This window comes from Sus scrofa, chromosome 4 (assembly GCF_000003025.6).
Source record: "Sus scrofa isolate TJ Tabasco breed Duroc chromosome 4, Sscrofa11.1, whole genome shotgun sequence".
NCBI classification, from domain to species: Eukaryota; Metazoa; Chordata; class Mammalia; order Artiodactyla; family Suidae; genus Sus; species Sus scrofa.
Genome location: NC_010446.5, coordinates 103,365,685 through 103,390,663, shown reverse-complemented (window position 1 = coordinate 103,390,663; position 24,979 = coordinate 103,365,685). Strand labels below are relative to the sequence as shown.

Below are 24,979 nucleotides of genomic sequence, written 5' to 3'. Positions count from 1 at the left end.
TATTTTTATGCAGTGCTTCGTTTGATTGCTTACCTTGGGGTTAGCGGCGACTGCTTCTCCTGTGTAAGGAATTTCTGCTTCTCCTGTTACATCAACCTAAGTGAATCGGATACCCAGGAGATGATGTGACTATCACTTTCCCCACTGCCTATAGGAAACACTGGGAAAGAAGGTGAGGCAGGAGAGAAGTTCAGTTTAGATGCAGAGAACAACTTGGTATGAAAGAGCAACACAGCCATTTGAGGAGTCTTCATTTTCCTCAAATTCATAAAAGATTGTCAACATGTTGTAGGATAGTTTGCTGAAAAATGAGAGGAAGCACTAAAGACTTTTCCAGGTTCCTTGTTATACATTAATATAATGATTAACATTGCTTCTGTGAAAGTGATACAATTAGTTTCTTTCCTGTTGGGTGCTGATTTTTTTTTTTCTTCTGTTTTGCTTCTTCCACAGCATATGGAAGTTCCCAGCCTGGGGGTTGAAGTGGCGCTGCAGCTACTGGCCTGCATCACAGCCACAGCAACACAGGATCTGAGCTGCATCTGCAACCTACACCACACCTTACTGCATGGCTGGATCCCTGACCCACTGAGCAAGGCCAGGGATTGAACTCGAATCCTCATGAATACTAGTTGGATTTGTTTCTGCTGCACCACAATGGAAACTCCCTGGTATATATAATCTTGAATGTTATTCACTTCTACTGGTGCATCAATTCCTTCCCTCCTTGCATATGTATTTCCAGGAAGTACAAAGATCTGAAGAAAAAAAATTAGCACCGACATGAAAACAAAAATGAAAACCCCCCTTCAGCTTTAATACATATCTGACTCAACTGTAAATATAAAGAACTATAATTTTATTGCTGTGGCCTAATTTTTTTCATGCTGTTTAAAACTAAGTTACTATAATTATGAAAAATATCAGAAAAGTGTAATGCATTTGTTCTTTCAGCTTCCATTACAGAGAAGAACCCAATGATATCCTAATAGTGGAAACCCTGATTTTAGCATTGCTCCATCAAGACAAGTCTATACAGCATGATGGTAACCGAGCCATGTTTTAGGTAGAGTGATATAGCAACTGGCCCTAAGGGAGAAGAGCCCACTTCACTATTTTGCTTGCACTGCCTCCCAATGCAAAGAGCTGCAGTTGAAGAAGAAATATTTTCTGAAATGAAAGTAAATGATAATGGCTTGTAATAAACAGCAGAATCTATGTGTGATTTTGTTTTTTGTTTGTTTGTTTGTTTTGCTTTTTAGAGCCACACCTGTGGCCTATGAACTTTCCCAGGCTAGGAGTCAGATTGAGCTAGAGCTGCTGGCCTTCCACACAGCCACAATAACACCAAATCCTTAACCCACTGAGCAAGGCCAGGGATCAAACCCAAACCTCATGGATGCTGGTCGGGTTTGTTACTGCTGAGCCACAACGGGAAACCCCTTACCACCCCATGTGTGAAATTTAATGAAATATTAGCCCTCAAATAAGGGTTAACTTTAAAAAGCAGATACAGAAAAGGTTTTGTCTTTTCAAAACACATCTTGCCCTCATTTAAGAGGCAGTACAAGAGTCACTCATCTCGTTATGCTCTGTTCCTACCAGGAACCTTCCAGTCTGCAGACTTCCAAGCAGATTTCCTTTAAGTTTCCAAAGCATGTCTTGGCTCTTCAAACAGTCCTGTTTCTGTATTACAGCTCAAACTTGACCCAACGCATTAGAATATCAGGTTGAAATTACACACAGCACGTTTGGAACTTTGAACCTCATTTGCATTTTGGAATGGCTGTAAAATAAATATGAAAACTTAAAATTCGTAACTGGAAATCTGAAAGTCTGTTAAGCTTCTTTCATGCTTAATGCTGCTGAATAAAGTTCCTTTGGAAAAATAGCTCCTTAATTTCCAGCATTGGTAAGTAACCTCAGTTTGGCTGTATACTGTGTTTACTCCTCCCAGCTTCAGTCATTGCAAAATCATTGTTCTCTGAAAGATAAACACACACTGTAAACTCGACATTAGTTTAAGGTAAGTAATAACAACCAGGAAAGGAAAGGGTTATATGCCATGAAATCTCTGACTCTTTAAGAATTCGCAGGTCAACAGACTGGATTTTCTTCTTCTTTATACCAGCTGTGCACTATGGAAAGTCATGACTACTTTCTTACTGTAGTAGTTAGGCAAGTTAGGTGTGTGTCTGAAAATCCATTATGTATAGAAAAGTATGAAAATCTGCAATAAAGATAAAAATTTTTTTTTTTTTTGTCTTTCTAAGGTCGCACCCATGGCATATGGAGGTTCCAGGTGAGGGGTCAAATCGGAGCTGTAGCCGCCAGCCTACACCAGAGCCACAGCAAGGCAGGATCCGAGCCACAGCTCATGGCAACGTTGGATCCTTAACCCACTGAGTGAGGCCAGGGATTGAACCTGCGACCTCATGGATGCTAGTCGGGTTCGTTAACCACTGAGCCACGACGAGAATTCCAAGATACAAGCAATCTTAAAGGATTGTTATTATTATATGGAAAATTATTTAGAATATACACACATTTTTCTAATATTGTTAAAGTGTAATTTTCCCTCAGATTACTGAAGCATTCCCTAAGTACCAACAGTTTAAAATAGAATACTTTTTGGTAGATATCTTTTAAAATGGATTTACATACTCCTTATACACTTAATATAGCTTAACTGTTTTTTTTCACTTTTAGGGCTGCACCTATGGCATATGGAGTGCCCAGGCTGAGTTGGAGCTGCCAGCTGCCAGCCTACTCCACGGCCACAGTAACACAGGATCTGCGCTACATCTGTGACCCACACCGCAGCTTGCAGCAATACCAGATCCCTAACCAATTGAGGAAAGGCAGGGATTAAACCCCATCCTCATGAATACCAGCTGGGTTCTTAACTTGCTGAGCCACAACAGGAATTCCTAGTTTAACTTTTTAATGAACTAGCTTGAATGTCAAAATTGAGGGACTGAGAGTTAAGTGGTGTCATCAGACACAAGGTAACCATCCTTCTACATTTCCCAACTTCCCGACACCCTTGAGCCCCGCCCCAGGCAAAACCCTGCTCTTCCTCATTGCTCAGCAGCAGGTTTTGTGGGGCACAGATATGATGTCATCTGGGATCCCCTCTGCTGCCATTCAATCAACCATGCTATCTGAATGACCCTAGAAATTTCTGTTCTTTTCCTTCACCAATTTCCCTGCCATGGTTCAGGCCATTAATACTTCTTGGCTAGAGGGTATGAAGTGGTTTCTGACTGCTCTTCTTGCCTTTATGTAGTCTGACCACCCCGAAGTCCATTCTCATTTTATAGCCAGAGTGATCCTTCTAAAAAAGGATATCTGATCTAATCATTATTCTGTTTAAAACCCTTTAATGGCTTCCTATCACTCTCAGAATAAAACCCAACTCCTTAATGTGGCCTCCTAAGAGGGCCTTCATGATTCGATCATTATTTCCTCTGTTTTTTGTCTGCTTCATCTAGCTGTGTCAGATGGATTGTTAGTCTCCCCACTTCGACAGTAGGCTTGTCAGTTTCTCTTTGTAATTCTGGTGGTTTTGCTTTCTATAATCAAAAGCTATTTTATTAAGTACATTCAACTTCTTGGTACTGACCCTCTTTGTTTTAATACATTTGGTTTAAAAGACTTTTTCGGGGGGGGGTTCTGATATTAATAATGCTTTATCAGCTTTCTTTTTGACAGTATTTTGATAATTTATCTATTTTATCCCTTTATATCCAGTATTTTGGTGGTTTAGTTTTGTGTTTTTTGCTAGCATCATATACCTGAATATTATTTTAAACTAATCTGATAATCTGCCTTTTAATAAGTAATGTAAATCTGTTTAGTTATTGTGCTTGTTGATATTAGGATTTAATTCTATTATTTTATTTAATTTGTGTGTTTTTGACATGCCTTTTCTTTTTTTTCTCCTTTTCTGCTTTCTATTTTTTTTTTTTTTCAAGTCTCCTAGTCATCATTATTTTGCTGGAGGCTCAGTTACACATTTGGTAAAATAAGAAACAACAGACTTATAAAACAGACAAAATAGGCGTTCCGGTTACCGGTTACGGCAAAGTGGGAATGAATCTGACTAGGATCCATGAGGATGCAGGTTCGATCCCTGGCCTTACTCAGTGGGTTAAGGATCCAGCGTTGCCATGAGCTATGGTGTAGGTCGCAGATGTGGCTCAGATCTGGTGTCGCTGTGTCCGTGGTGTAGACCAGCAGCTACAGCTCCGATTCAACCCCTAGCCTGGGAACCTCCAAATGCTGCAGGTACGGCCCTAAAAAAAAAAAAAAAAAAAAGGCAAATTATAAACACTATAGCTAATAATATCAATAGTTATAATAGTTAAGCCAAGAGCATCTTACACCAAACCAGTTCTTGAGGATGTTGGCAAGACTAGGGAGCAGGTCACTTAAAGCAGCATAGGACCTCAGAATTTAGTAGGCTAATGGTCTGGTTACTATTGTTGAAAATCTTGTTGATTGAATTTCATTAAGGTTTTGATATGGCTTATTATACATTCCAATCCTATTGAAGGTGCCAAAAAACAGCTGCTAAATTATCATACTAGCTGAATATAAATCTCTTGACCCATTGGGCTCGTACCAATGGTAGACTGGTTGGGGTCATCTTTAGATTGTTGTGTATGCGGCCTTGAGTCCAAGGGAATCCTTGAGCACATCTTCCTATCCTTCCTGGTCACAGCCAAGGTCATAAATTAGTACTCCAGATTTACTGAATTCTTCTTGGATTCTGCTTTCTATTGAATGATCAGTTTTCTATATCTGATCTCCCCCTCCCTCAACGTTCTTTTCTCTTTGCAGGTTAAGAAGCTCTAGATCAGCTTTATCATTAACGTAAAATATCTTACAAAGTCATTTCTTATATACTTATACATCGCTTCCAAACATGAAAAAGGCTTTCTAGCATGTTTTAACTACTCACTATAACCATTTCCTTCTTTCTTGTTATTTTTTTCAACACATTTTTACTTATTTTTTAATTGAACTACAGTTAATTTACAATATTGTATTAGTTTCAGGTGTGTGGCAAAGTGATTCTGTTATGTATATTTTTTCAGGCTACTTTCCATTATAGATAGTTATAAGATATTGAATATAGTTCTCTGTACTATATAGAAAATCCTTGTTGCTTATTTACATAAAGTAGGTTGTATCTGTTAATTCTATACTTCTAAAATAGTTATTTTCAATTCTACCATCACGTTTTATTAATTTCGTCCCTCACTATCATCTTTTGTATCCTGTGCTTTCCCTCTGGGCTTAATTTTCTTTTTGAGAGAAGCACATTCTTTAGTAGTTCTTTCGGAGTAGTTCTGTGGGTGGAAAACTCCCTTGCCTTCTATGATTGAAATGTCTTTGTTTTGCCCCCTACCTGCAATGGTAGTTTATCTGGAAATTAAATTCTTGGTTGATAGTGTTCCATTCAATACTTCTAAGATATTTGATTGTCTTCTTGTTTCTGTTTTTGCTTTTAAGAAATCTAGTTATAGTCCCTTTGTAGATAATCAATGTATTTCCTTTGGTAACGAGATTTTTTTTTTTTTATCCTTGTTACTCTGTAGTTTCGCTATAATATGACAATAGCGTTGGTTTACTTTTATTTATCTTGCTCAGCAGACATGGAGCTCTGATGTTTTGATTAGAAAACCTTCAGTCATTTCTTTCTTCTTTTTTAAAGTATAGATTATCCAATCTTCACTTCAGTTTTCAGTTTTTCCTTCTGGAATTCTATGAGACCTATGTTGAAGCCATTCCCTAGGACCCATGAATCTGAACTTTTCCCCCACATTTTTAAATCTCTTTATTTTTCTATACTATGCTCTGGGTGAATTCTTCTGTACTATGTTCTAGGTGAAATTGCTTTTTTTCTTCAACTTTGGCCAGCTCCAGGGTTAACCTCATCTACTGATTTTTTTTTTTTTTTAATTTCAGTGACCATATCTTTAAAGATTTCTGTCAGTTCTTTTCCATATTTACCTGAATCACCTGTTTTGTATTTGGCTTGTATCTGTTCCCTAATTTCTTTCCTTTTAAAATGAGTGCTATGTCTTTATGTATCACTTTGAGAAGGCAAAAATATTAATTTAAGAATCTTTGTTACATAGTACCATAGAGTTAATTTTATTTGGAGTAAGTTCATGTTCTGAATGTTCATTTTGTGGGCCATTCGTCTTAGTGTTGGACATCAGTATGTCTCTGGAACTAGGTGGTCAGGTCCATTTTTTTTTTTTAATTATTATTTTCCCACTGTACAGCAAGGGGGTCAGGTCATCCTTAGATGTATACATTGCAGTTACAGTTTTTTCCCCCGGTCAGGTCCATTTGAATGGAAAGTTTTTATTTGCTTTTCTGTGTTATTTTAACTTCATGTGCTTCCCCTCACCACTCTGCACTCACCCTTCCATATTAAGTGATTTTTACTTCCCTTGAACTTGCATTCTGGGATCGGGACTAGTGTTGGCATTTTGAGGCTCCTACCCCACAGCGATGTTGGGGATATTGCAGAACCAATCACTCAGCCAGCTGTTTGGCTTGGTTCTTGAGTCCAAGGCTCTGTTTTTGTCCTTCTGCTTCCCTGGGTAGTGAACGGGCAGCAGTTTAATGTCAGTCTCTTTTCACAAGTTCCTGACTTCAAGAACTAAGCCTGGCTCCTGTCCTCCACCTTGTTCGGAGCCTCTTTAGTTCCTGTCACCTTGCAGGTGACAAAACTCTTGCTTTTGAATCAGGCCTCAGTGGGCCTGTGTCTTGAGACTTGCTAAGTGCTTTCTGTTTTGATTCCATTTCTGATCTGTGAAAAAGGTTATTTGTTTTTGAGCTTGGCTATGACTTTTTGTTTTTCTCTTGCTACATTTTAACTATGATTACTATGTGCATGAAGTAAAGTTTTTGGATCAAAGCATGACCTTGCTGCACCATTTAAGTAGAAATCTTTCTATGTTTAAACCTCTGGCTTGACTAACCCTCCCTCTACATTCTGTGTTCCAGACACCATTAATTGCTTGAGAGGATCAGTAAATTGCATGTTTCCCCATTGCCCACCCACTGATTTTGAATGAAATAAAACATGGAGGGTGGTCAAATGGAGACTTTTTAGATGTCAGCACCATTACAGATAAGCTAATAAAAGAGCAAGGTTCTAGATCTCTAAATCCAAAGGGCTTTTGACACTCTCAGCCGATGCCCACCCCCCACAAAATTTAGCCTCAGAACAGCCTACTAAAGGGGAACCTTGGGTCTGCAGAGCAGGCATGTTTACCCACAACTGTTGCGCTGCTCTGGGGCAGAAAGGGAACAAGAGACTGAACCCTCAGTAGCAGGGACTTTTCAATAGATTAGTTCCATCCAGTCAAGGTCTATGAGCCAATGAATGTAGTGGTACTCACCAATCAAGTAACTCATTCTTGAGTGTTAAGGCTAATGGGGTAAGGAGCCAAAGCTGTATTCTGTTTTTGTTCGTTTGCTTTTTTGGCTGTGCCTGTGGCATGTGGAAGTTCCCAGGCCAGGGATCCAGTCTGCGCCATAGCATTGACCCAAGCCACTGCAGCGGCAATGCTGGATCCTTAACCCACTTCGCCACAAAGGAACTCCCAAAAGCTGTATTCTAATGGAACATCCCTCTATCCTATCCACCCTCCCACCATGGAAAAGCAGGGCCAAGGGAAAGGTGTTTCTGCTAACACATGCCATGCTCTTTCTCCTTCCTCCAAGTCTTTTCACAGGTTCTCCCCACCTTTTCACCTGCCAACTCTACTCATCCTGATGCCTAGAATAAAAACAATAGCTAATACTTACTGAATCTCAGCTATGGGGGTGCTTGCTTGGGCAGCACATATACTAAAATTGGAACAATACAGAGAAGATTACACGGCCCCTGCACAAGGATGAATCTCAGCTATGGGGGAAGCACTATCACATACATGATCTCATTTAATTCTCATAACAACCCAATGAGATATGCATTTTTATTTTTATCTTATGGTTGCAAAAACTAAGCATGAAGAAGTTTCCCAGTGTTTCCAAGGTCACATAGAAAATGGCAGAGGCAGGATTAGGTCCAGGATTCTCTAGTTTCAGTGTCTAGATTCTGTTCATCATAGGAACTGCTTCCCATATTTTTTTTTTTTTTTTTTTTTGTCTTTTTAGGGTTGCATCCCTGGCATATGGAAATTCCCAGGCTAGGGGTCGGATCAGAGTTGTAGCCACTGGCCTATACCCCAGCGAGGTGGGATCCGAGCTGTATTTGCCACCTACACCACAGCTCGCCGTGCCGGATCCTTAATCCACTGAGCAAGGCAGGGATTGAACCTGCATCCTCATGGATGCTAGTTGGATTCATTTCTGCTGAGCCATGATGGGAACTCCCTGTATTTATCTTTAGATATATAGGACATAGTGTAGCACTGGCAGAGAGTGGATGCTCAACAGTATTTAATGAATGAATATGTAAATCGGTGACACAAATTGTCAAGATAACTGCCTTGAGAGGATTAAAAACAACTTTAATGTGAGGATTTATAAAGAATGCTTAACCTCCTTTGGCATCAGATTGCTCTTTACAAAGGAGGATGTGAGTGTCCAAGTTTGAAGCTTTCTCTAGTGGCTGCTAGGTTTGATATCTCTTTGCTGTCCAGCCCTTTCAATTTTAGGTCTTTTCCCTACTTTTGTCCCTGGCCCAAGCCTACGGGTTGCTTGAACGAGTAGGTTCCTTCTGGTCCCTGATCCTTGACACCTGTGGAACTACTGATGTGTCACATACTATGGGCAGCCACAACACCTCCATACAAAGACACACAGTGTATTAGTCAAGACTCTTTACTTTGCAAACCACAGAAACGAATTCGGATTGCAAGAGAAATTTATAGGCTCGTGTCACTGAGAAGTTCAAAGGATGCTAGAAATGGCTGGGTTCAGAGCAGAAGCACATTTACTCTAAGCCCAGTGAAACCAAAGCTTCCAGGTTCCTCATTGCTTGGCCCTGACTCAGGCACTGGGAGAAGCCCTAGTAGTGTGCTTACACCATCAAATGTTTTTCTAAAATTTGAAAATTTCATTTTCCCTTTTCAAGAGTGTTGGAGTTGACGGCTAGGCAAGTTCTTTATTGGGAGATTAAAGCAGGGAATGTTTTGGGTAAGTGCAGGAAAAAGTAGCTGTGGATGCCGGTGCACGTTCTGCATCACCCTTCTTCCTGATGGTTAATTAAAGGCTCAGCTCAGGTGGCACTTGATCTAGGGCGACATACTCCCAATCTCTCTCCCCCTCACTTTGGTGCGCATTCAATGAACCCATGAGCCCCTGGGGCTTTAGGCTAACAGCATTCTTCCCTGCCACGTAACTGTCAATGCTTATCTGTCGCCCCACTCCAGCCTGTGATCTTATTGATAGGGATTCCGACTTATTTCTCCAAACCTCTAGTACCTAGGAGAGGCTGTGTCACCCAGCAGTCCTGCAACAAATGTGTCTTTTATAGGCACATGAACCTCAGTTACTTTGACTCAGAGGCACAGCTGAAGCTTTTTTGGCTCTGCTGACTTACAAAGAGCTAACCCAATGGATTCATAGTGTTGAACTTCAGCTCATCCCTGACCTTTAGGAAAAAGGCTTCATGGAAGAAAGCAAGAGTGGAAAGAGCAGGGCCAAAGCTTGATTATTTTTCTACACATTTAGTGGTCATGTTTGATAATTTCTCCTCTAACATCCTCCTTGGATAACTTGGAAATCAGTTGAAACTAAGAAGGAAAAGCTTATTTAAGTAAATCAGAAGCCTCCTTCTGCATACCGGTTGCATATGTTTTCCCCCAGCATACGACTTCAGTTTCACTCAAAACAGAGCTAGATGTGTGTGTCTGTAATAGGTGCTAAATTGCTACGATGTTAACATATGATGTATCAAATATAAATAATTTACATTGAAATACATAAGTGGATCTCGGTAATGGTCCTATAAAATCTGAAATATGTCGGCGTAAATTTTGTTTTGTTAGGAATTTAATAATTCTAATTTAACCTAAAATATTAATTCATATGGATTTGCAAAAGGGAAATGACCACTTTATCTGCCACTTTGGAGTCTTGTCTATACCTTTGATCAAAGCATAACTACTCCCTGAAAATGAAATATTCTCTTTGAACTCTCTTGAATGAGATACTTCCCTGTTACACATATACATGTATTTCATGTACTCTCTGCTTTCTGTCGGTTGCCCTCAAATGTGTGTTCACCTTGATACAACTGAGTCCACCTTTTTGAAATCTGACCTTAACTTTCTCTAATATCAGTTTATTTAAAAATTTTTATTTATTTAATCAAAAAAGTAACACAAACAGAACACTCGGGGAAAAAAAATCATATACAATACCAACATCTTAACATGGTAGCTATAATTTTTCAAATATTCCCTTTTTATTTTTATATATTTATAACCATAATTCATGAATATATTCACAAAAACACCTGGCATTCCCATGGTGGTTCGGTGGGTTAAGAACCCAACATGGTATCCCTGAGGAGGCAGGTTTGATCACTGGCCTCACTCAGTGGATTAAGGATCCAGTGTTGCCACAAGCTGCAGCATAGGTCACAGAGTGGCTTGGATCTGATATCACTGTGGCTGTGGCGTAGGCTGGCAGTTGCAGTTCTGATTCGACCCCTAACCATATGCTGCAGCAGTGGCCCTAAAAAGAAAAAAAAAAAAAAAAAAAAAAAAACCAACAAAACTATACTTATTTTTTTAAAGGTCATTTGAGAGGGACCTAGTCTCTAGAACACACACACACACCCCGTTTTATTTTACTTAAGTATAGTTGATTCATGTTGTCTTAATTTCTGCTGTACAGCAGTGATTCAGTTGTATGATATATATACACATTCTTTTATGGGTTATGATAGGATATTAAGTATCATTCCCTGTGCCATACAGTACGACCTTGTTGTTTACCCACTCTAGATACAACAGTTTGCCCCTGCTAATCCCAAACTCCCTATCCGCTCCTTCCCCAAGCCCCCTTCTGTCTTGGCAACCACAAGTCTGTTCCCTGTATCTGTGAGTCTCCTTTCTGTTTTGTAGCTAAGTTCATTTGTGTCATATTTTAGATTCACATATAAGTGACATCATACAGTATTTTTTTCTCTCTCTTAGTATGATAATCTCTACGTCCATCCATATTGCTGCAAATGGCATGCTTTCATTCTTTTTATGGTTGAGTAATATTCCCCTGTGTATATGTACCACATCTTCTTTATCCATTCATCTGCCAATGGACATTTAGGTTGTTTCCATGTCTTGGGTATTGTAGATAGTGCTACTATGAACATACGGGTGCATGTATCTTTTTCAATTATGGTTTTGTTCAGATATATGCCCAGGAGTGGGACTGCAGGATTATATGGCAACTCTATTTTTAGTTTTTTGAGGAAACTCCATACTGTTTTCCATAGTGGTTATACAATTTACATTCCCACCAACAGTGTAGGAGGGTTCCCTTTTCTCCACATTCCCTCCAGCCTTTGTTAATTGTAGATTTTTTTTAATGATGGTCATTCTGACTGCTGTGAGGTGGTACCTCATGGTAGTTTTGATTTGCATTTCTTTGAAAATTATTTACATTGAATGTTATCTTTTCATATGCCTGTTGGCCACCTGCATGTCTTCTTTGGAAAAATGTCTACTTAGGTCTTCTGCCCATTTGTTGAGTTTTTTGTTGTTGTTGTTGTTGTTAAATTGTATCACTTGTTTGTCTGTTTTGCAAATTAAGCCCTGTTGGCCGCATCATTTGCAGGTAACAAAAATACTTTTTGAAGCTGGTGTAGGATTATAATAACTGACAGCATCATCAATGGCTTTAGATTTGCAGACCATGTTAGGACATCTGCAACAACTCCTGATTTTAAATAACAATGTTTTTGCTCTTCCGAAAGAAAATAGAATTTTGCAAAATCAGCAAGGGCAAGAAAGAGACACAGATAAGCAAACCCTCACTGGCCATGAGGTTGAGCTTGATTAAGTCATACTTGTCAACTAGGCTAAGGCAGGTTTCATGATTAGTATCTCCGTGGTTAACAATTTGGTGTCAACCTAGATAATATTTGCTTTTCAAGGCTTATATAACTCGCTATTTCATTCAAAGGTCAATATTTATTTCCCCGATCTTTCCAAGGAAATTAATGACCCCAATAGTTGAAAACCAAAGTTTCTTTTCCTTTGGCTTACCGAAGCCCTGGCTTTAGAAACTTATTCATAAAATTGGCACACTTTATAAGGACACATTGGGAAAGCAGGAAATTTCTTAAATCTACTCTTTACAAGTGTCCAACACAAACCCCACTTTGGATTGGGCTGTCAGGCTGACTGGGTGAGAGGTGGCCCTTGGCATTTTTGTCTTTTATTAGGCGAATTAAATGACAATGACTTCCTTTGTCATATAGTAGGTAGTTAGACATGCAGTGCTTCTGGCAATAGTGCAGACTGAAATGTACTTTGAATTGTTCCAATGAACATGAAGTTTTTTTGTCTGATTTGTAACTAAGGCTGACCTTTGGACCCTGCCACTTAAGGGACTCCTCTCCAATTCCCAATCAGCACTAAGGATGTGCAGAGGCAATGACAGCTTGTCTTAATATCGGAATAAAACACACTCAAAGGAAACTGGAAGTGAGAATACTTATGTATTACAAAGAAATTTTTTGGACTTAATCACATGGTTCTCCTCAATACTATGGATAACAGAATCAACTCAGATTGCTTTTAAGCCTATATTTAAACAACGCTGTTGTCTTTTGGGGTTTTAGCACTTCCTGGATCATACTTCTCTCTTTACAGGAAGGGTGGTGGAGCGGGGTGTGAAGGACTTGATGGGAGACTATCTTCCAAAAACTGAACCCCAAGTAGGCTGTTGTGCTATAGAGTCGCATGGGCAACTATCAGACTTCTCAGCCAGGAAACCTAATCTTAGAGTCGCCATTTTATTTCTAACACAGAGCCTGGCACACAATTGGTGCTCAATAGAGAAGGCTCGGGCCTCGGGTGCCCAACGAGGTGCACGTGGGCTGCAAGGAAGAAGCTGGAGACCTAGTCGTTGAGCCCCAGGGACCAATGGTCCATCACTGAAGACAAGATTTTCACGGGGCCAGAGTAAATGTGAACCTTGGCCAGCAGAACCCTTCAGTCCCAGTAACTCTGGATGGCGACCCGCGCCCTCCCCCATTCCCCAAGCCGGGTCAAGGCCACGAACGGGGGACGGCAAAGCTGGGCACGGGTGAAGTTACCAGTGAGGCAGACCGGCGACTTTCTCGCCTCGCGCGCCCAGAAGGCGGCTGCAGGACGCTTCCAGGGGGCGCGCGGTCGGCTGGTGTCTGGGCGGCAGGCGCTGGAGCCCGCAGCGGCGCGAGACCGGAGCGCGGGCCGGGCGGGGCGGGGGAGGGGCGGTGGCGGCGGGGCCGGGAGCGTGCGCGCGCACCTCACACTCCGCCGCCCGGGGACGCCCACTCGCGAGTCCGGGCCGGAGGCCGGCCCGCGCCCCCCTACCAGCCTCCGCCTCCGCCGCCTCCCTCTCGGCGTGAGCCCAACGGGTGTCGGTCCCCGGCTGCTCCGCGCCCTCCCGGCCTAGGGTGCCAGGGGACGAGGACCGGGCCGCGTACCCGTACCGCGTGGACGCGCCGCTTCTCCCGCCGCCGCCGCCGCCGCCGCCGGAGCGAGGACCTGCGATCGATCGGAGGCAGCGCGGCCGAGGCCCCCACGGCGGCCAGCGGCCCGGGAAGAAGGAGACGGAGCTGACCTCTGCCCGCCCGAGACGCGGCTGCTCCCGCGCGCCCGGGGTCGCCGCCGCTCCCGGGCTGAGCGAGGAATGAGCAGGCGCCTGCCCCGGGCTCTCGGACCGAGGGGCTGCGGCTCAGCTTTCCTCCACGCCCCGGGGCCCCGGGGGCTCGGTCTCCGCGGCCGGGCGCGGTGGGGTCAGCGGCGGCCTCACTCGGGGAGCCGGCACCAGGGTTAACTTAACCCGCCGCCGAGAGGAGGAGGAGGAGGAGGAGCCGGGCGGGGGCGGCCGCGGCGCCTCCCCTCCCCCTGCACACGCCGGGGCCTCTTAGTGGCCGCCGAGGAGGAAGTTCCGCTCCTGACAGACCCGAGTGGTGGCAACAGCGGCCGAGGCGGCCGCTGCTGGGAGGGCTCAGGTATTTTGGACGCGGATGCCCTTCGAGCCAGCCGTCGAGTGGGCAGCGTCGGAGCTCTTGCCGGTTCCCTGAGTCCGGGGCCGGTGTCAGGAGGCGCGGGCGTCCGAGCTCTCCTTCCTGCTTTTCGCCCTGCGCGGCTGCTTCGGCTTCCTGGCGAGGCGGGAGACCCTCCTCCGGGTTGGCTGACTTCCGAGGAGCCTCTTATTTTCCGACCACCGAGGTTAAGGGATTCTGCCATCGAAGCCCCGGAGGAGCTCGAGTGAACCTCTCCAACTCCTCGGATCACGTCGGGCTCCGTTTTGGGGCGGGAGACCACAGTGGAGCATCTCCCGGAGGTGCAGGAATGGAAGAACCTACCTTGCATCCTCTCTGCGGTGTTGCTTGCCTGATCTACCCTTAGGAATGAAGAGGAGACTTGGGATCACCCGGTGAGGTACTGAAAGCCAGATGGCAAAGGAGATTTCATAGGACATAAACTAGTGATCGTTCGGGGGCCACACGCATTTCTGAATGTAATTGGACGAGCGTGAAAGAGGTGCCCTATTCATAAGCACAGGAGTCCTTTAGAAGGAGAAAAATTGAGTCTCCCTTGTTTTGCCAAGATCCTGAAGACTGTTCGATGTATCATACCTTCGCTGGAAGATGAGAACTTTATAAAATACTCTGCCCAAGAGCGTAAACGATGACTACCCCAGCCCTGCTGCCCCTCTCTGGACGAAGGATACCACCTCTGAATCTGGGGCCGCCTTCCTTCCCGCATCACAGGGCCACCTTGAGACTTTCTGAGAAGTTTATCCTCCTCCTTATTCTAAGTGCCTTCATCACCCTGTGTTTTGGGGCATTCTTCTTCCTTCCAGACTCTTCAAAACACAAACGCTTTGATTTGGGTTTGGAAGATGTGTTAATTCCTCATGTGGATGCCGGCAAAGGGGCTAAAAACCCTGGAGTCTTCTTGATTCATGGACCAGATGAACATAGACACAGGTTTGTGTATTTCAGAAGTTCTGGTGTTAGCATTTGGCAGAGCAAGGAAGGGTTTATTGCATCAAATCTGCCTTTCTCTCTCTTATTATTATTATTATTATTATTTTTTTTTGCAGTAAAATGTAACTTTCTCCGAATCGTGAGAGTTGTATTGGTATTTCAGAACTGGTTAAATAGAACCATAAGCTTGAAAGGACTCCTAGAGCCTCATCTAAAGTCCAGTTGTCCAGTTCTTTCCTTTCATACGTGCTCAGGGGTGTTGTGTCTGAATGGGAATGGAGGGAATGGAGGTCTGAAAACTTAACCTGAAAAAATAGTGACATAAGCTGTGCCTTCCATTTATTGAAAAGGTGTTGCATCCAGTCTTGGTGCCGCCGCCCTTGAAATAGATTCATGGAATCCTGACATCTTCTGTGGGTTTGTTCTCTCCCAAAGGGCCCTCAATCTCTGGCTTGTAGTTTAAGCTGAGTAGTGAATCTTTAGCCTTTTAGGAAGACAAACATGGGCACAGTAGATGTGAAACATATCTGAAATGGTGCTCTATGTGGAATCAGTTAATGATATCATTGAATATTAAGTCATTTAATTTTGTGAGTCTTGTAGACAAGATTTGGTTATGTTTTTTCATTAATTTTATTCTGATTTTTTTTTTAATGTGAGAGATAAAGTGTGTCAAGAAACTCTCAGAATTTGGTTTTTTAAAAGATTCACATTCTTTCAAATCTCTAAATCTGAAGTTAGCACTTGGGAGAGTGTAGCCAAATTAGAATAAAATGGGAGTCCCTTTAAATCATGTGTGTGATTGGTATCAAAATAAGAATTTGGAAAAGTAGTGTGTTTTTTTTCAAAACTATAGTTTTTTTTTTTTTTAACCTGCTAAAATGTCCCCTTTTTATTTCTTAAAATAGTTTTTGAGTATGTAAAAAAATAATATGCTTGAATTCTGTTTTCAACTGAGGTTAGTTTTAACTTATCTGGCACAAGGTTTTTAGAAAAGCTTGTGTTCATCTGTTATCCTAAGTTAAATATTTTAGGAAAATGCACTGTTGCAATGAGAGCTAGTTTTTCCTTTTTCTCAATCTAGTTCAGTTCTTTGCTTGCCAGTTCTTTGACTTTTGGTTGACTCTTACGGAGTAGTTACGTCTAAAGTTGTTTTATACCATTCTTCTTTAACCAAAATAATTTGAAATTTTTGCCATCATTTTCAACTTCCATGTTCTTTTCATTTGCTTCTTTTATTTTATTCTTTGCTCTTTGTGACTTCGATAAAAATCTGATATCTGTGAAATATGTTGCTGGAAAATTAACACTGAAAGTACTGTTTTCCTTGAACACCTTATTTCCCATGGGTATTTTTATAAGCTGTAAGTATTTAAAAAAATTAAGACTGATTTCAGAGCTCTTTGAAGCCACACATTAACATTATTTAAATTCTACAAGTTACCTGTCATGTACTTAACAATTTTCTTTACATTTTAAGTGTAATCTAAAGGTTGAAAAATATGGCACATTCTAGTTTAAAAACATTCGCATAGGAAAATTTTCAAGTGGAGTTCAAATTTAAAATTTGAATGAAAATACTATTACGAGCATTTTGTTCACATTTTTAAAAAGCCTGCTTAAATGGCTTTTTAAAGGGATGGTGAGTGAGCCAAATCTTGGATATGGGGTAGGAAGAGTCTGGGTAACAAGCGTGTTAGAATTTATTCAAATCTATTTGGTTCCTGAGTTTTGGAATGCAGGAATTGGAATAATGAGAGTTCAGGTATCAAAGGATCCGTGTATTATCTCTATGCATGTTTATGTGGTTGTATCAGTTTATTTTTATATCAATTGTCAGCATACTGAAAACACTGTAGTTACAAGAATCCTTCTAATTTGAGCAATGAAATACATTTCAAATTAGACATCATCCACATAATAAGATTAAAATGTAAAATATGAAACATTAATGTATTAACAGTAACATATTTAAAAATAATTCAGAAAGACAGCATTTTGATAGATGTAGTTGGTACTAAAATCATACCTACTTTGGGTGTGGGTCAAAAAACCATCTTTCTTAATTTGGAAAATACAGATTGATAATTTATCTTAATTTTGTATGGAGAAGGGTGCTGGATAGAGGGGTGAGGAACCTTACTTTAATGGAGAAGTAATGAAAATAAATCATGATCATTCTTATTTATATTTAGCAGATACTTGCTTAATTGGCTTTTCTTAATTAATTAAATATGGTAGTTAGATGCTTAAGTTCTGGAATCAGACTTCTTGGATTTGTACCCTAGTTTGTCACTGATTAAATGTCTGCTTTTGAGCAAGTTTTTAAATTCTTTGCCTAAGTTGCTTCCCCTGGATGATAGTGGCATCTACTTTACAGATTGTTAAAATGACAGTGTACACACGCAAAGTGCTCAGCATAGCTCCTAGCATTGAGTAGGTGCTCAATAAATATTAGCTGTTATTATCAATAATTATAGTTTTGAGTATTTTAATTCTGAGTTTACTTATCTTTAAATATTATGTATATTTCTGAAAATTTGGGTACAGGGTTGAGTAATATTTTAAAGGTACACCAGAACCTTATTGTTTAAAAAACTGCTTTATAACCAAACTCTTTGGCAGCAGATGTATATTGCATGTTTGCTGTGTGTGTGTCTGCTGTGTGTCAGGCCCTGCATTTGTAGAGCTTCCAGTTTGGTTGGAGGCAGGATGACAGGCTTTAAGTAAATAAATTTATTTTTTAGGTGTGAGTGTTAGGAAGTTGTACTCAGGGCCATCAGAGCACATAATGGTGTGATTTAGCCTGTGGAGTTGGGGTTTGGGAGGATGGGCAGTGAGAATAGGAAAGGCTTTTTGAGGAAACAACATCTCAGAAGCTTACAAGTAGAAGAATGCTAAGTGAAATATAGTTTTGGGAAAAAAAAGTGGTCAAAGCGTAGGATGTGGCCTGTGCGAGAGCCCTAAGTACTAGTTTTGTCCAACTCAAGTTCTTTGTGCCCTTTGCACAAACAAATGGAAATGGCAGAGTTTGAAGTGGAGAAAAGTTTATTGCAAGGGTAAAGCAAGGAGAACGGGCAGCTCATGTCCAAAAGACCTGAATTCCTCAATGCTTTTCTGCAAGGAGTTTTTATAGGTAAAATTTGAGAGGAGGGCTGCCCTAGGAATCTACCCCATCATCCTTCTGGTTCCAGCCAGTCTGGGGTCAATATGGTTGTGCTCAGCCTGAAGTTAACCATTCTTTACCTGGGTGGGGGCTGTAGTTTCTGTAGAAGAACTCAGAGATTTGTTTAAAATTGTTATGCACACCCCCAAAGAGGAACCAGGACTCTTCACCATCCCTGCATTATCGTTTCTTTCTGCTGTTGCCTCACTCCCCTAATTAGTAACTGAATCTGCCCTTTGGAACTTAGGAAAGGTTTTGGAGACCGAAAGTCTTTTTCCTACACACAAGAAACAGGGGACATGTAATGGCTTTTGTGCCAGAGGGCCCCACAGAGCCCTGGTTGGTTACAGTATCATTGAGGACCTGAGAAATTTCCAGTATGGCTGGTGTAGAGATGCCTGATGTGGGGTTAGGTGAAGAGACCAGATGAGTGGTCAGATTGGGCCTCCTTGTAGTTTGAAAAGTTTGCATTAGTTGCCAGCATTGCCATATCAGGAGAGTTCTCATAAAAGTCTGGATTTTTGATTTCTCTTGAAAAATTGGAGAATATAGCAACAGTGAAGTCTATATTTTCAAATGGCAACATTCAGCTGGATCAGGGCAGCAGCTCCTCCCTCTAGAGGGGCATGGTTTCTTCATTTCATGCCACTCGATTAAGTTGCCAGATAAGTAAATATAAAGAGTCAGTATTTAACGTGGTTGTTGTTGAGTTTGGAATCCCTTGGCAGGGTCCTGGAGAGTTTTTAGTCAAGTATCTTGGTCTTTATCCTAAGTGCTATGGGAAGTCATTGAAGAGTTTTCATTAAAGCAAGAGGATGCCATAACCATTTAATATTTTAAAAAATTTAATTAATCACTTTGGTTGAAGTGTAAATGCTGGGTTAGAGAGGAGCAGGAGGAAATGTAGTGAAATCAGTTACAAAAGTCTAGGTCAAGGGAGTTCCTGTTGTGGCTCAGCAGTAAGAAACCCGACTAGTATCCATGAGGACACGGTTCAATCCCTAGGCTCACTCAGTGGGTTAAGGATCTGGTGTTGCTGTGAGCTGTGGCGTAGGTCGCAGATGTGGCTCGGATCCCGTGTTGCTGTGGCTGAGGTGTAGGCCAGCAGCTAAAGCTCCGACTGGACCCCTGCTCTGGCCTGGGAATTATCATGTGCCAGGAGTGTGGGCCTTTAAAAAAAGAAAAAAGAAAGTCTAGGTCACAAAAGATACTGGCTTAGATCACAGTGGTGATAGTGACGAAGGAAAGCAATTAGTGGAGAAAAGTAGTTGATTCAAGAGATGTCAAACTGTTAAGTTTCACAGAAGTTGGTTGTTGAGTGAATATGGGGGCTCAGGTAGAAGGGGGAGGTGGTGCAGAAGAACTCCCAGTTTCTGGATGGCATGCTTATAGATGACTAAGAAAAGTACACTGTATTTCACACTTTATATAATTGATATTATGTGAATTTATAAGATAAAGTATTTTCCTGAGAAAACCCTGTATGTTCCCTTCTGTTAAGTGGTTCATGAATAATGCAGAGTTCTCAAATAATATATACCTTCCAGCTAACATAAAATGTATAGTTTGATGTTCATAACAGTCATGTTTAGCATCTGTAATTTTAAAGTAACCAAAACAGGTATTAGTTATAATACACATGACTATTGCTCTAAAAATACACTGATATACACAAAGTATCAGTGTTCATAATTTGTGTATATAATAGACCTAGCTAAGAAAAATTTTACTTACTAATTTCTTTCACTTTTGAAACTTTTATATAATGGCATCATATAAATGGGCTTTGTGGTTTTGTTTTTAAAATATTTATTTGCACTGCCAATAAGTTTCATCCTTGGGTCAGAATTTTGCAAGTCTGAATCGAATACCTGAGGTCAGGTATATGTTAACTTCTGATAATTTCCTCCAGATGGAAAGAACACAAGCTTTGGGCTTGGAAGGATTTAAAATTGTGTCTTGGTTCTACTAACTAGCTGTGGACATTGTACTAGACATAATCACTCTAAACTGTGCTAAGCAGTGTGGTAGTCACTAGCATCATGTGGCTGTTGGACTTGACACATGGCTAGTCCAGATTGGAGCATGTTTTAGCGAGAGTTTCTCAAGTTTTTCAATTTTTATTTTTTATTTTTTTAAAATTTTTGCTTTTTAGGGCCACACCCTCAGCACATGGAGGTTCCCAAGCCAGGGGCTGAATTGGCGCTACAGTGCTAGCCTACACCACATTCACAGCAATGTGGGATCCCAGCCACGTCTTTGACCTACACAACTCATGGAAATGCTGGATCCTTAACCCACTGAGCGAGGCCAGGGGTTGAACCTGCATCCTCATGGATCCTAGTTGGGTTCATTAACTGCTGAGCAACGAAAGGAACTCGAAGTTTTTCACATCTTGATCTGTATTTTTTTTGCTTGATTCAGTTTTGCTTTGTATTGAAAGGCTGGAGATTTTAAATCTCACTATTGTGATTTTAATTTTTTATTATTGTTTCTCATTTTATCCCTCTTCCATGCTTCCCTATCCTATTCTTTACTTAGGGCTTTCTCCTCCTGTTTTAGGAAGGTCACACATCTTATCCTCCAAGTCTGCTGGACTTACCCTTGTATGTATTTCATCTAATCGGCTCATGGTTATTTTTCCTACTTGCCTTTACTCAAATGTGATAAGGTAAGGTTAATTTATACTTGATATTTATCAGCAGTCTGTGATTAGATGTCTTTGATGCTTTTTTTTTGGGGGGGGATCTACTTATATATTGAGTGAATACCCATTTCACCTCCGTAGTTGGAGGACAAGTTGATTCATTCAGCTCTCAGTCCATTTCTGTCATCTCTAGTTCTCTCAACTGTTTGGCACTAGAGTAGATTTCGCAATTCAGAGTACAATTGGTAGCATGGGCAGCTACGCAGATTCTTGTCTTGCCCATTGCCAACAAGAATATAGTTTTTCATTCTACTTGCCAGGCACTTCCTCCATCATTCAGGAGTTGTTCTCTGACATAGTCTAGCTGGTTAGATAATAAGGAAAGAACTGGAAAGAGACTATGAGGAAAGGCAAAGTTGAACAGTGTCTGACAGTATGAAGCTCTGTGTACCATTTTTCCATTGAGACAGACCTTTGGGTCTCTGAGATAAGTTACAGTTGGAATAGGGTAGTAGTCTGGACAGTTTTTTGTTTCATGAGGTAAGATATGGTTATAAGTTACTAAAGAATTGTTATATTCTGACATGACGGCTCTTATTTCTTTGATATCTGAGTTTTTATTATTTTCTGTGCCTTTCATAAATATTTATAGTAATTTGGAAAGGGCTGTGTTTTGGAGCTGCTCACTAGGTGACATTTTGTATACTCTCATTTAAGGTTAATTTTGATCCTAAGCAGAGTGACAGTGACTTGACTTTTACTCAGCACTGCAGAAGCACTGTTATAAAATCAGTTTTTCAATCTTCTCAGAAATGGTATGGCTAAAAGGCAGAATGTCGCAGGATAAGTCCTCATCTTCATGTTGGCCAGTAAGTGTTGGAAATTCCAGGAGATGATACACTATTTAGTACCCCAGAAGTTGGATGGTAATAGGTGAACATTATTCACTGGATGAAGTTAAATGTTCTACGGAAGTAAAATTTGCCCATAGTTTATTTGCTTTAAAGCATAATAGCCTTTCCAAAATTTCTCTTGGGCTTTGTAATAAGTGTTCTAGGGTCATGAAATGTTTATTTACTCTTATTTGCTAATATTTCTTTTGATTTTATTCCTTATTAAAGGATCAAACATGCAACCAGAGTATTTATTCCATAATATAGACTTATGTAGGTTATATAATATTTATATAATAGTTTAGGATTAAACTTTATTTAACATCATTATTTAGTATTGCAAATATGTGCTTGAATTACTTTGATTTGCATTTAATCTTATTTCCTAAGGGTGTTCTCTGATCTTTGGCATTCTTGTTAATATTAATCTACCCCCATTAACAGATGGGATTGTTCACATTCACAGGTAGATTTATTCCCTTACTTTCCCTGCCTTTAAATAGTCTTTTTCTCATGTACTTTTATCTTTCATTGTATTGTCTATGATTACATATTACATCTTACTTACGGTCTCTTCCAAAAGACCATGGACTCATTGAGGACAAATGCCTGCTTTTAAATTATTTTTATATGTCTGATGCTTGATGTACCTTTGGCCCCTAGTAGAAGTATATACCTCTTGAATAAATGAGGTCCATGGCAAGGTGACAATTTCCACTAGAGAAGATGTAAACAGAATGCAAGGAAGTATTGAGAGAGAGATGTAGAAGTAGGATGAATGATGTCTTAAAGTGGGAAGGTCTTTAATAAAGGCCCTGTATTAAAAATAATTTAAAAAAACTAGAGAATCATTTCTCTGGGCCCTATCCAGAAAATACTTACTTGTACATTTGTGTCTAAGGTATTTTGCATACTCTCACATTGAATTTTTCCTTCTTTAGGAAAAAAGGAAGAATATAATAGAGTACGTGTTGAATGTTTTTTCATATTTAATCTTTAGTCTCACATCAGTTCTGTAAGTTAGGTATTACTAATTTTATTTTTATAAGTATGGACACTATAAAATTTAAATCATGCCAAAGTTGGAAAGTTGGCACCATAGAAGCTAACTATATTCAAAATCAGTAGTACATGGTGGATATTAATTTAATTGATTAACTGGGCAAATAGTGTTAGGTTTATTATTGTTTGAAAATTATAAAAATATTTAACTTATGGTTTAGGCTGACTCTACATATTCTTGGCCAGGAAAATCATTTTGTTGCTTTCTTTTTCCATAATTGTGGAAATTCTTTCAGAAAAGTTTATTTTGATTGCTATTAAATTTTTGCTGGAATTTTTTCCTTTTAAAACATGGTTGTAATGAAGCATGCACTGGAGATTTATTTACAGGTTGGGTTTTAGAATTTATTATAAAGGAAACTACTTTAAAAGCCATTCATCCCAGTGATCTGTCTTGGAATTTTATGTAGTCCAGAAGGAAGGCATCACTGAATGTTTAAAAGGACATTGGGTTCAGTGTTAAGAGATAGGGGCTCTAGTTTCAGTGTTGTTGTTATTTGTTGGATGTGTTCCATTAAGCTATGTAACTTCCTTATGCCTTATTTATGAAATGAGAGAATTGATTGGATCTTTGAAGATTCCTTCCAGCTCATGCATATGAAATACTAATAATTTTGTGAAGTGGGGACTGAAGAATGTGTAGTAATTTAGTTTAAGACATGACAGTACTTTGAAAATAAAGTGTAATCTGAATAGGAATGGGTGTCATTTCTATATATAAAAATTAAGATTTTAAAAACCATTTTGTAAATGACTAATTGATTTATGTAATATTATTATTTATATAATGAAATCTGTACCAATTTAAAAGGTGTAAATGATTGAAATGCTGTTGTATACAATCTTATTTCTCATAAATTTAAAATTATAACTAACCAAACATTTTTTATACTAACCTGAAGATAATAGGTATACATATACAAATACAAATACAAAAGTATTTCCAGGTGTAATTTTTGAGCTTAGTTAACAATTACATCTCTTATTTCGTTATTTTAAACTTTAGGATAGATTCTGTGGCAAACACGAGTTTGTGTTCAGGCCTCAGAAGCTGTGAAGGCTTTTATTACTCTTTTTTTTTGCCTGCACTCAAGGTATGAAGAAGTTCCTGGGCCACAGATTGAACCCGAGCCACAGTAGTGATAGTGCTGGATCATTAACTGCTAAGCCAACAGGGAACTCCCTTTTACTACTCTTGCTGCAAAATTTTAAGACTGTGATTTCCTAACCTTAATATTGAAAGATGCAATTGAAAGTGTGTGTTCTGGGGCAGAGCTTCCATGCCTGCCCACTTGCATCTCTCACAAGCGTCCTATCTTAATAAGTCTATTTCTTGCCTATCAAAAAAAAAAAAAAAAAAAAGTGTGTGTTCTGTCTTGTTCTCTGTAGCTTAATAAAGGGATGTAATCTAGAGACCAAAAGAACAATGTGTATATTACTTTTCCTTTTACATTTTTGACATTTACGTAAGCGTAGTATTGACCTTCATTACTTGTACAGCTCTCTTGGCCTCTCTTTAGTGATGTCACATTACTTTATGCAGCAACTGTTTTTTGAGTATTTATGATATACCAAGCATTATACTAAGCATTGGAGTTACTGGAGAATATTATAGAAGATGCTAATTTTTGCTTAGGCACTCCTGCAAAAGTTAAACCTTAAATTCAAATCTTAACATTGTCTTAAAGCATTATTATTATTTTGGAGTCAGATTCTAGAGGTCTTAGAGATACCTTTTCTCCTTGGTGAGGCTCAGGTACATGCATTTGGGTCACTGGCATTTTTTGAGCGTTTGAGTAAGTTACTACTTTACCTTTCTTCTTTCTTTTTGTCTAATATGCATTTATGTCATTAGTTTATGCATTTCTAGCATATGGACTGAGTTATCTGGAAGTGAAGTGCAGTGTTCTAAAACTTTTTTCAGTAAGGAACCAGACTCTGGCATCGAAAAAAATATGCCAATCGTGTTAAATTGAGATCTGGCACAGTTTTATGTACTCACGTATCTGTAACTTTTT

General features: G+C 40.0%; 3 protein-coding genes across 4 annotated transcripts in view; 1 reads left to right on the top strand and 2 right to left on the bottom strand.

Annotated features, from left to right (window-relative positions):
* VTCN1 (V-set domain containing T-cell activation inhibitor 1) overlaps nucleotides 1–117 on the bottom strand; it is a 194,301-nt gene extending 194,184 nt beyond the window's left edge. For both annotated transcript variants that reach the window (XM_021089976.1, XM_021089974.1), the window contains exon 1: nucleotides 34–117. The gene's annotated coding sequence lies outside the window, so the exon portion shown is untranslated. The remainder of the gene's footprint in view (nucleotides 1–33) is intronic.
* Nucleotides 87–14,573, bottom strand: LOC110260487 (translation initiation factor IF-2-like). Its single transcript, XM_021090828.1, has 3 exons — nucleotides 14,111–14,573; nucleotides 13,307–13,928; nucleotides 87–160 (listed from the first exon to the last, which is right to left on the bottom strand). Exons 1-3 carry the CDS (start codon nucleotides 14,571–14,573, stop codon nucleotides 133–135), a joined length of 1,113 nt encoding a protein of 370 aa, XP_020946487.1. The 3' UTR covers nucleotides 87–132.
* MAN1A2 (mannosidase alpha class 1A member 2) overlaps nucleotides 13,532–24,979 on the top strand; it is a 162,204-nt gene continuing 150,756 nt past the window's right edge. The window contains exon 1 of the mRNA XM_001927622.7: nucleotides 13,532–15,193. Within this exon, the coding sequence (XP_001927657.4) occupies nucleotides 14,892–15,193 (302 nt within the window). The 5' untranslated portion in view covers nucleotides 13,532–14,891. The remainder of the gene's footprint in view (nucleotides 15,194–24,979) is intronic.